The following is a 12,240-nucleotide window of genomic DNA, read 5'->3' on the forward strand; positions in this document are numbered from 1 at the left end:
ATGGCAAATCACTGTTACTATGGTTTTAATTTTGAGTGTTTGGGGCCAGTTAAGGCTGACAATAGTGAAAATGAAACCAGTGAAGTGTAGGCAATGTCACTGCAAAGTTCTTGGTGCTGGCACCATTGTAAACTGGACTCCTGAGGAGAATATTCCCATCTTCAAATAAATGAGATAGAACTGAAGCTTCAGCCCCCTAATTCCATTCTAGATAATAAAAAATATTGGGAACAGTCCTTCTGTTTCACCCGCTACATATGGTGCTTCCCCACCAGAAAGATCAGTACTGAAGCCATCAAACTCAACTCATTGCCCATTACAGACTGTTCTTCCAACACATTAACTGGCTTTTCATCTGAAAAACACCACTGTTGTATTGTTGTTCTTTGCAGAGGAAGAAATAATAAAATGCATTCTTCAGGAAATTTCTTTAGATCCCCGTAAATATTTTAAGTAGCACTTTGTAAGCCAAAAATCTCAATGTGTTCAAGATGTTTTTGTGTTACTAGCCGTCAGAACCAACTCGTAACCCCAAAGTGAACACAAGACTGAGAAGACTGGAAAGAAGATTCAAAATATTAAAGTATGGCTCAGCTTCTCGGCCGGTGTAAATCATCATAGCTTGAAGCCAATGGAGTTATGCTGATTTATACTGCTGAATATCTAGCTCGGTGATTTGAGCATGAGGAATTTGTTAGGCTCAATGGACAGAAAGAAAAAAAAATCCAGGTTGTTAAAATATGAGACAAGATGGAAGGAAGAGAAGTAACATGTGCGTGTTAGTGAACTACTTGCAAATGTCTGGTTATAAAAGGGAATTAAATCAAAGGCCAATAATAGGATCAACAATCACAGATAGAAAAACAAATTCTGAAAAAGAGTCATACTAATGTAAGTTGAGAGAGAGAATCAAAGCAGAGAAATGATAAACAGGATGCATGCTAGTATGTTACTGTTGTTACTAGGCTTTAGCTTGCACTGTGTTTCATACTGTTTTTAAATATGAAAGTTAAATTCATACCTCATTGGAATCACACCATGGCCGCATTTGGCCCTGATAGCCTGAAAAAAGGCTAAAGTCCAGATTGTGACTTGGACCACAAAACCATGCAGAGGAGAAAGGGGGAGTACCAACTGGCCAATTCAGCTGAGCAGATAGCAGGTCATGTCGTAACTTGCTACTGGTATAGGCCAGCAACAAATTATTAATCCTCCAGAGCAAAGAAGAAGCAGGAGCTTGTTCAAGGCTGTGCCAAAAGGCACAATCTAGCCCTATCATATGATCCTTCCCATTGACTATGGCCAACATTTTTTTCAAACTGAGGCTAGGCTACTATAAACACTTACACACATGTGTAAAAATAAATACATGTGTACATGTTTCCAGGATCAGGGCCTTAAGTTCCTAACGTTACGTATTTAAATCCACATTTAGGCATTTACATAAAGGTGGCTAGATTTTCGGAGGTGTTGAGTAGATAAATACAACTCCTACTCTTTTCAGTTGGAACTGTAAGCACACAGCATTTCTGAAGCTCCTGAATTTGAAAATGTTAAGTTGTGCCTTTGTTAACTTTTTTTGTCAGCCTTTTAAATGCCCAGCTGGGCAATATCCGATATTGCCTACTAGTGAGCAAACGTGCATGTAACACTATCTAGAGCCAGTAATTATTCAAAAGGAATGAGGGAAAGCAAATGGCCTAAACTGGACCTTTGAAAACACTTCCCAAGCCTCACTTCACCTGCTTTATTCATTATTTCTAAAACAATTTATAAAAAGAATCTACCAAAGTGACCTCACCTTTAACTTGTCATAAGAACACCTGTTATGATCTTCAATGTCCATCTGCAGGATCCGACTGTGGATAACATGAGAAGCATTGACACTTATCTTCCACTGGTAATTGGAGTTGTGAGGGTAGTTTCTGGGCCACAATGGAGAGGCAATTTGCCCACTATTTCCCACAATATCATTCCCATATACTGAAAAACAAGAGGGAGCCTACTAATGATAATGTTTCTCATAACAACTTAATTTTAAAGAGTAAACTTGACAATTGGGTCAAGGAAGGCCCATGGATGGAAAATGACTTGGCCAGGGTCAGTCAGTAGGCCAGTGGCAGAGCCAGGAATAGAGCCCAGGTATCCTGAGTCCCAGTCCTGTGCTCTATCTACTAGGCAACACTGCCTCTCTATAATTTTATTTCTAATTCTGACATCCAAAATATACTTATATAAAATGTAGTCAGGCATACAAGAGCTCTGTGCAGTCATGTTACAGATAGGGCAAGTATTCAATAAGATTTTGGGTGAAAACCTGGCCCCATTAAAATCAGTCAGAATTTTGCCAGGATAACATCCTTTATTTTTAAATATACCATTTTCCCCTTATTCTTGGAAGTGCTCTGAAAAATGGTAATTTATTTTTCAGTGAAATAATATTTACTTACAGTGAGCAAAAGTGGCCCTAAAGCCAACATCCCTGTCTGAGCCATCGGAGACAAATTTGACCCACAAGATGTGTCCAATGATGGATGTGTAATTCAAATGTAAGGAGTCCCCACAGTATCGTCCCACCATCTCGCCTGTGTCATTCCCTTTGCGAATCTCCAGATAATCCTTGGTGCAACCTTGACTATTTTCCAGCTGGAATGTTCTGTTTGAGTTGCAGAAAGCAGAAACATTAAGATTATTGTACATGTATTATAGAAACACACTGCAGAATCTGCCATACTAGATCAGACCATTCATCCAACTATAATCTGATGTCCTTCCCTCCAGCAATGGACAATACTAACACTAAAAAAGAAGCAAAAAAAAAAAAAAAACCCCAACCAACCAAATAACAAAACCCTTCCATAATCCATAATACATCTAGTCAATTTTGCAATGCTGCACACAGTGGAAAAATTCCTTCCTCACCCCATATATCTTTAATTTGCATAGCTAAGGTTTCATCTCTTAAAGAGTTTTTTGGTTCTCAAAAGAAGTGCAAGGTATTTGACATGCCCATGTTACATATAGTAGATTTTTTGTATAGTGTTGAGGTTACATTTAAAGTCATATTGGATGTATAGAATAGTGAAACATATGAGACTCAAAACTATACTTACATCACTGTGTATCAATTTGTGCCCACCCTCATCTACCTGTCGATTTCCAATGCACTCTCTGAGGATGAAGCAATTTCAAAAGGCCAAATACTTACTTGAAGTTTATTTAACATTATGAAATCTTATCTCCTCTTCTCCGTACCTTCTCCACCTTTTTTTACCTTTAGGACTTCAAATATGCCAAAGCCCCACCCTACTCCCTCAATTTTCTGCAATCCACTTCACTTTGAATACTTTTATCACTTTCTGTCTTTTGTCTGCTAAGCATGAGGTCAGTTGAACTCTGAGGCTTTCAGATCATCAGTGTCAGTGTACGTCAATAATAGGGATTATCTGGAGCAGTGCTTTGCAGCCTGTGGTCTGCAGACCCCTAGGGGTCCACAGACCACATCTAAGATTTCCAATGGGGTCTGCACCTCCATTTGAAATTGTTGAGGGGTCCTCAAAGGAAAAAAGGTTGAAACTCACTGGTCTGGAGGGTGTAAGATTGAGAATCGAGTGACCAAGTATTTGCTGGGCTCTGTATGTAGAGAAGGACTCATAAGCAGAAGATCCATTGCAGGCTGCAAGGGCGTGAGAGGCTGTGACCAAAAGCACCCCTGTATTCTCACCCTACCACTACCGTAGTGTAGTAATCTTCATACAAAATGTGCCTTGTGAGGTATAATTTGAAAACTAATAACTCGCTGGTCAATATAATGGTGAAATGGATGTAGCAACATTGTAAGTAAAGTTATAAATTCCCCCTGTATGATGTTAGTAGCACATGTTCAAAACCAGACAGTCCTGCCTAGGCAAAAGTTGTTAAATAGGCCTGTCCTAAAAATGGGAATGTATGTTTACCTCAGTTTACATATAAGTAGTAAACAGGGCCAGCAAAACAGCAGGGGCAGCAGATGGCAGGAAATAGAACAATTTGCATTTTAGCAAACACAAGTGGGGGAAGGAAGAGCATGGAACTTCCTTCATTACCAGACTCCATGTTGCCTTCCTCACTTCAAAGTTTCACTGGACTACAAAAGAAAGGGGCATAATCCCCCAAGTTCTCTCTCTGTCACCTAAGAAGTGAAAGGCACCAGCACCACTGGGCCTATGGGAGAGATCCTGACCAAGGAAAGGGTCGGTCACCATCTTGCTGGAAGACTGTGGGTGAGAAAGGCCATCTTAAACGAAGCCTTGAACCAAAACTAGCTGGATTAAGTTTTAGACTTTTAGATGCATGTTTTTACTTTTATTTGCTAGTAACCATTTCTAACTTTATCTCTTATATCTGAATTCACTTCAAATCCTCTCTGCTTCCATTAATAAACTTGTTCTATTTTTAATCTAAACCAATCCAGTGCCGTGTTTAAACTGATAACTCCAGTTAAAGTAACAAACTGTTAAATATTTACCCATTACAGGGGCAACAAACCTCAATATCTGAGCAGTCCAGGAGAGGGTTGAGCAGTGCAGAAAACACATTTTTTGCAAAATCTGGGGTTGGGGTCACCCTGAAAGTAGAAACCAAGGCTGGTGGAAGGCAAAGTGGAGCTGTGGGGCTGTAGACAGGCTGCTGGGATCAGAGCTGCTGAACCAGGCTGTCTAGTACACAGCCACTCAGGGTGTGCCCTGCATGCTGGTAAGCTGGTTGTGAACAGCCCCGGTTGGGATCTACAATAGTAAAGCACTGTGAGGTACCTAAGGTTATGTGGCAGGCAGTGACACAACCCCTCACTGGTCTGGATTCCACCTTGGAATGTGACAGCAGCCTACTGGGAATGGCCAGGAGATCAGGGGAAGTCAAGTAGAGGTTGCATGGGCCAGAGGCTCTTGGTGGAAGTGGTGAGGAGTTGCTTTTTAGAACTAGAGCTGTGGAATGTGTTTTCCACATACCAGGCAAAACTGGAATGAGAATAGGTGAACATACCTCCCAAGAAAGCACAGCTAGCTCTCCTAATGGGAGCCTGGGCCTGCTGTGGGAATGGGGCCTATGGCAAGGGATGTGGGGAATCCAGGTGGATTCCTGACTAAGCCTACTGGGCTTGTATCATTTTGCTTTGAGTTTCAACTTGTGTCCCCAGGTTTGTGTGAATCTCAACCTCAAATAAAGTCAAGGGTTGCGCTGCACAACAACAACAACAACAACAACAAAAAAAGACAAGGAGGTTCAACTAAATGTATGTGATTGTTAATAACTCCCATTAAAACTGAACCAAACCCTTTGAAAGAGATTTTACATTGGTGCAAAAAGGATGAGCAGGTTCAGTCTGTTTTTTAAATTACTCTGTTCATAGATCCCTAATTACTGCACCAACTGATCGGAATGCTAGATGGAAGCTAAAATATCACCACATTTCTTATTGAGTTATGTTGAATCAACCCAATAGCCTTTTCAAAAAGCAGTCATGAATATAACAATAAGGATCCCAGAAAGTGCCTTCTACAACTAATGCACAAATATCTCTGCTTTCAAATTCTGGTCACCCATCCTCCCCTTCCTTCAGGCCTGAATATATTCATATATCTCCAGTGTACAGACCCACTATGAAACAGTTCCAACTACCCATATGGATACACTTTGGATTAATTTAGAGCAAACCCTCAACTTGCAAGACAGGCAATTTTGTAAGACAAATATAAAGAAGATGAATACCTCATGGCAAAGAAACTTTATAAAATCCCAGTATTCAACTAACTAAAATAAATATCTCCTTGCTATAGACTTCCCAAAAATCTCCTAGCATTTCTTGATTTGGCCTTTTGGTTACATGAAACTAACTAACAGGGTTTACATCTTCTGAGGATTACAAGTTATAATTATATGTGTATTGCACTAAGTGTATCTGCTTCACACTATATACTTGTTTTGGTTAAGAAAGTTGCTATTTGTTATTGTTTTTAGCAATTAACATGAAAAATGTTTCTCAGATTACAGTGCTTTCACCCCGTTTCTCAGAGGAAGAATTTATAACAGTGTGTCCATTTTTGTGTGCTAGCAAAGCAATGTTTCCATGATAACTACATCATATACAATAAGTATATTTCTGGGCGTGTGTTACTTATACACTAATTAACTGCAAATATAAATTCTAGTGTTGCTTTTCTTTTCCAACTGACCTGCTCTGTCAAGGATCAGTGTTCCGTTTCTTGGCATGAAACAATGTTTAATGCCACGAAATAGACAAGCTTAGAAATCAACATCATGGGCAAAGAGTGGCATAACGGCATCTTGTTAAAGTAATCTGGATTGTTCTCTGGATCATACATAAATTTCTGGTCTCATATCTTCTAAGGAAAGTACTTTGACAGGAAGGAAGGTGTACTCCTAGCAAGACTCACTTTGTTCTTGCTTTATCTCCATCTTTGTGATTTGACATAGCTGCAGAAGTAAATCTGAGGCCTTTAATTCAACATGAAACCAATTATAGCAACCTATTAGGAATATGGACACTTTATACTATTCAGATATGCAGTAGTATAAGATACCTGCCAATAATCAAAAAAGAATTGAAAAGGTTTTCATTTGCAAAAAGGTCCATAAAGACAAAAGATGCAGTGATGCTGAATTTCCTCTTGTTCGTGAGGAACTCTTTAGCACCCCCATGATACTCTCCGACAAAGAACCATCTAGTTATATAATATTGTATAATGCCCCTAATATAAATGATGACCAATAAGGGAGAAAACTGACTGTAAGCTCCCTATGGCCACTGCTGTGTTCTCTTTCTAAGTTATTTTGGACACACTGCTACAGTTTTACATGCTGGTAATTACATTTCCTACTAAACACAGTGCTTCCTTCCTGCAGCTCCATTAAAAGGCTGAACAATAACCCTTGGAACGGATTTACATGAAAGACAGCTGAAGCCGGTTGCCAGGGGAGCTGACAATCTTCCAGATACATTCAGTGTTCAAAGGATAAGATTCAGGATAGTTAGGGCTGTTGAAGGCTCCTGTGTCCATGTGGAAGGTACCGCCACAGGCTGAAATGAGAAAGACAGAACAGAAACTGAAGACTACATGGAAAAAATACCTCGGGCAGAAGTGGGCTAACTCGCTAACTCAGAGGGAAAAAACGTTGAAACAACAATGGATATCCCTTTCTCCCCGTTTGTTAAGTTCTTGGTATCACTGGACAGAGCACTGGTTTAAGATCCCCAGAAGGAAATCCCAGCTTCAGGAATCAAATCCTTAAACATGCCAAATCCAGCAAGGCACAGAGCTGGCTACTGATGACTTACAGATAAAAAGAAAGGGCCCAGCTAGCAGAGGGAGTGAAAGTGCTGGGAAATTTGAGTTTTGTCCAAGATTTGATGCCTCTATCCTTGGGATGGCAGGAGCTGGAAGCACATTGAGGCAGCAGCTTTCTCCATCCGTAGGTGGAAAAGGCGCTTTGTGACTCACACTGGGCAGGTTCTGTAGATAGCTATGTATCACCCTCTTTGGCCAAAAAAGAGGGTCAAGGCAATGTGGGAATTTGAGTGTGGTGTTGTTAGGGAACTAAATAATAGAAAGGGGAAACTGGGAGGGCTTCTTCAAAAAATCTATTGTTTAGGTTACCAATTGCTTTTCTACCAGCTTCAGGATGGGGGCTTGCAAAACCAACTTACATGACAATGATGCAGCACAGGTAGCATGGAAGCCTCTGGCAGTTCTGGCATTATTGGATACAAAATTTACAACAAAGGCATTGCTGAAAGAAGTGACAGGTTGTGGCATAACAGTGCCACAGTAACGGCCTGAAAATCAACAGCAACACAAGGAAAGTGAAATGTTATGCAGGGAATATAAACACTGGCCTAGTTATCTAGTGCAAATCTAACACTCAGATGCTAACACTTATATGAGCTACTATTAAAACAGTCTTTTGTTTGTGGTTTACAATCCTTGGTGAAAGCTCCCCGATTATGTTACCTAGTAATGGTGTAAAATAGGAAAATATCTGGAGATACCAGCAACCTAAAGACTCACTTACTCCCAGAGAATACACATGGTGAATGTGATGTTACAGGGCTTCAGTGTGGAATGGGCACATGAACAGTGTTCAAACAGAAAGGCCTCAGACAGCCAGAGGCTGGCAGTGTCCATGGCGGCCTGGTCTAAGGGAAGGAGCTATGTGAAGGTTAGGGGATAAGAGACAAAGGATCAAATTCTGCTCCGAGTAATGTCTCTGTAAATCAGGAGTAATCCCACTGCAGTCAAGGAAGTTGCATCAAGATAATACTAGTGTACGTGGGAGGAGAATCAAGCCCAAAGGGACAAATCTGTTCTCAGTTACTCTAATGTAAATCTAAGGCAACTTCATGGCTGCCAATGGAGTTACTCCAGATTTACACCAATGTAACTGAGAGCAAAGGGCTAGACCGTGGCCTTGCACAATAAAACCTTACTGGAGGGGAGGGGAATCTCTTTTTGGTTTTACATCATGGATATCCCCCCCCATTGTTCCACTGGGGGAGGGGGAAATGTTTGTCCCCTCTCCCTCTCAGTGCCATAGACCCCAGGACACTCCTCCAAAGACTGAGACTCACTGGCGATCCTGGAGGGCATTCCATCCACACTGAGGAGTTAGCATCCAGCAGTTTCAATAGAGCGACACTGTCAGAGACCACCCCTGCCACAGGGACCCCCTTACAGGGAAGATCGAACCATGGAGAAGATCATTTGTATCATTCTATTGTTTGTATTGTATAAATTCCTGGCACCCTCAGTGCTTTGGTGGAGATAAACGCTAAGCTCTTCAGTGCAGGGGTTGTCTACCCTGTGTTCAGCACCTAGACCAATGGGGCCCCATTTTCCAACACCAGTCTTCTATGATAAACATTAATAATTAATAAAGAAATTATCTAACTATATAAATATTATTCAATCTTGAATCTCACTCAGCTCATCACAGCTTTGAATTTGAACATAGTTGTTTTAAAATGATCTAGAGAGACAAGAAAAAAAGACTACAGTACCTTGAAGAGGAGCCTCATAGTTATCCCCTTCCAAAATCTCGACAAAGTCCTTGGTACAGTTATGTCTGTCGCCTTCAATATCAAAGTCAGTGAATGACACCGTAATGTGGTTGACTGTTAATAGCAAAGAATAAAATCTTAAGGGAAGGTTTTGCATTTCACATATAAATAATTACCTAAGTGTACAGAGTGGATTTTTATGTTTTATTTTCATTGGCGACAATGGATAGCAAAAGCCTAAGTGTCAGTTTTCTCTCCCTATGTCAATCAGTGAACTAAACTGGTGTCTGTTTATTAATCATGAAGTATAAAATCAGAGATAGCTTGTTTATTGTTACATAGAGTCAGTATAATGGAGGTACTTATGCTTATTGTAAAAATACTGTTAAATCTTTCAGGATTTCGTGACACTGTATTGGATAGTACTCTCTAGTGCAATCTGCTTCAGATTTAATTACTAAAGATTTAATACTTACAAACAGATTTTTTTTAACAACCTAACAACTTTGTAATTATATGTTGAATGATACCCAATACAAGACAATTCTGCAGATATTTTAAAATATCTCATTTCTGCTCTGATAAGCCCATGAAGTCCTGTCCCTTGTGATCTATAGTATAGAACGCTATGAAATTCAAACAGGCTTTACCCTGCTCCAGGCTCACAATTAGCTGGATCTTGCATCACTTTTCAAAACATTCCATATATATCAATCTGACTGGTCAAAGGGCCATTCATTAGCACCTTCCGCTATGCTCATGTGAAATTGGATTTTCCATACTGTGATGCTTTAGGCTATACAATGAAAAGGAGGACTTGGCCCTCAGGATTTTTTGACTGTCATACTGCTTTTTGTTTGTTCATTATGGCCACTTTCTTCCATAATTGCTGAGGAAGATGAGAATAGCAGCTTGCCTCACAACTAGTACCTGATAATAATTGTTCCTAATCTAGGAGTGTTCTTATGTCTTGAACAGGTCAGGCAGAGAGGCCTGTGATTTAAATAATGGGAAGATATATGTGGGAGCATTATGAACCACATTTGGAGTCCTAGTACAAGTGGGGCAACTCCATTAATTACAATGGTTCCACCCACACATACTGAATTTGGTACATCCATTTTTTTTTCTAACCAGGCTAGGAATAGTGAGCTATAGGGAAGTGAAATCACAGACAGAAGGGTTGCATTTAGCAGGGTACGACTGACTGGCACTCAGTGGTATAGTCTCTGCTGTTCTGTTCTCCCTTTTTGTGCACCAGTAGAATCAATCAATTACAGCTATCAATGCTGGTCCTCAGGGTATAAAATTAAAGTAAATCACAGTGGATGGTGAAAGTAGGTGACTTGTTGACCCTTTCAGTACAAATAGAACAAGAGGACCCTGCTGTTTCCTGCCAATGGCTAAATCCATTTTTGAGATCCACGTACTGTCGACATGGTTAACACTATGTGAACTGCATAATGAAGCCAGATATACCTGTAATATATGGAGGACTCTCCATGATACATGGAGGAATTCTCTGATTCTCATTTATACTAGTTATATACCAGTGTAATTTATTGGCTCAGAAGAGTTACTCCTGATATGCACCAATGTATGTGGGAGAAGAATTGGGCCTACAGTCTCCCCCATTGGAAAAATAGCATCCTAGAGAAAGATGCCTTTGAAGATTTTGCACTTTGTAGATCAGAGATAGTTTTGAATGACTTCTTTTTTCTTGGATTTCCATCAGAGTCTATGTTTTTATACCCTATCTCCTTTTATTTTTCTCTGTCTAATTTACTAATGTGTGCATTGGCAGATAGATTTTCATTTTATAACCCCTCTGTCCAGATGACTCAGAACGTTTTCTAAAATTCTCCATTTGGGCTGAAAAGTTCCATGGTTTGTGATAATATCAGGTGAGCATCAGAGGTATATTGGCCACCATGAAAAGTAAATATTTACTTACAATTACTGCACAGTGTCATCTGGGATACCATAATATTTCCCTATTCTTTATATTGCGAAATGGCCCATCCTAATAGATAATATTGGGTGATTTTTGGCAAATTTTGTCTTGTTAATCACAACCATTGTAAACCTATGTCTACAATTAGGAAAATCTGAGGACATACCTATGCATATATGATTTATGTTCTCCTATTTCTGTTTTTTTTTTTTTTTGTTCTCCCATTTCTGCTTTAGTTTAAACTTCTTATTAAAATAGCTCCCTCCCTCTCCATGCCAAAAAGACAGTGACCAGATACCAGCGCTTCTCATATGAATCCATAGGTTGTCTCATAACAGCTCTGGCTGCATCTCATATTCAGCTACACAGCCTACAATTCAGCCCTCGGGTCTCATAAATCTGCCAAGATAACGAAGTTGTAAATTGTTTTTTGTTCTGTTTTTCATTAAACCCTAAATCTTTTTACAGCAAAATTTAGTTTCTGGCAGATTAAGAGATCCTCTCCAACCTACTAGGAGGCAGGATTTCCTAGAGAAGAAAGAGAGGAATTTTGCATTGTTACCACAGCAGAGATGAGGACATTAGTCATCCAGCAAGTTTCCCACAGAGATGTTTTTACTTACATGGCTCCTGGGCCCGAATAATCCAGCTGCAGTTCTGATTGTCTGGATATTTGGCAGGATACAGAGGAGAGGAAATTGCTGTACCAACTGAATCTGTCTCTATGAGGCTTCCGCATGCTTTAGAATAAAACACACACACACAGAGGATATATATAATGCACAACTTCAACAACTCCAGTGAGCTAGGGAGTGAGAAAATGGATGCATCAGAACCTAGCATGGTCTTGTCGACTCTTTCAGGGACTGAAAATTAAAATCTCCGAAGCATTTAACAAATAACTTGTCAAAAAGGGCCAATGGACTGGATCCTCAGCAGCAGCCACCCTTGTGTTCCCCCAATCACGGGGACCCTCTAATGTAAGTCAGAGCAACTAGAAGGCTGCTCTTATCTAAGCCAGCTGCTAACAACCCCTAAGGGCCATTCTGGGAGCCAGGCATGGTCAGGGTTTAGGGGAAGCCCCAGTCATACCCCCATTTCCCTGTTCATATGCCTAGGTTGGCAGCTGGAAGGAAGAATGGTATAGGAGTTACTCTAATAGCTCCGTGCTGCACAAGGATCCCCTGGCACTTGCAGGCCCCTCTCGTCTGGATCCTCTTGGGTGGCTGGA

At 40.3% G+C, this 12,240-nt stretch overlaps 1 protein-coding gene across 1 annotated transcript in view; it reads right to left on the reverse strand.

The window, feature by feature from the left end:
• CUBN (cubilin) overlaps nt 1–12,240 on the reverse strand; it is a 214,628-nt gene that overhangs the window by 74,042 nt on the left and 128,346 nt on the right. The window contains exons 33-38 of the mRNA XM_054020596.1: nt 11,633–11,749; nt 9,056–9,169; nt 7,706–7,834; nt 6,946–7,078; nt 2,451–2,656; nt 1,802–1,983 (exon numbers count right to left, since the gene is read on the reverse strand). Coding sequence (XP_053876571.1) covers nt 1,802–1,983; nt 2,451–2,656; nt 6,946–7,078; nt 7,706–7,834; nt 9,056–9,169; nt 11,633–11,749 — 881 coding nt within the window. The remainder of the gene's footprint in view (nt 1–1,801; nt 1,984–2,450; nt 2,657–6,945; nt 7,079–7,705; nt 7,835–9,055; nt 9,170–11,632; nt 11,750–12,240) is intronic.

This window comes from Malaclemys terrapin, chromosome 2, assembly GCF_027887155.1.
Source record: "Malaclemys terrapin pileata isolate rMalTer1 chromosome 2, rMalTer1.hap1, whole genome shotgun sequence".
Lineage (NCBI taxonomy): Eukaryota > Metazoa > Chordata > Testudines > Emydidae > Malaclemys > Malaclemys terrapin.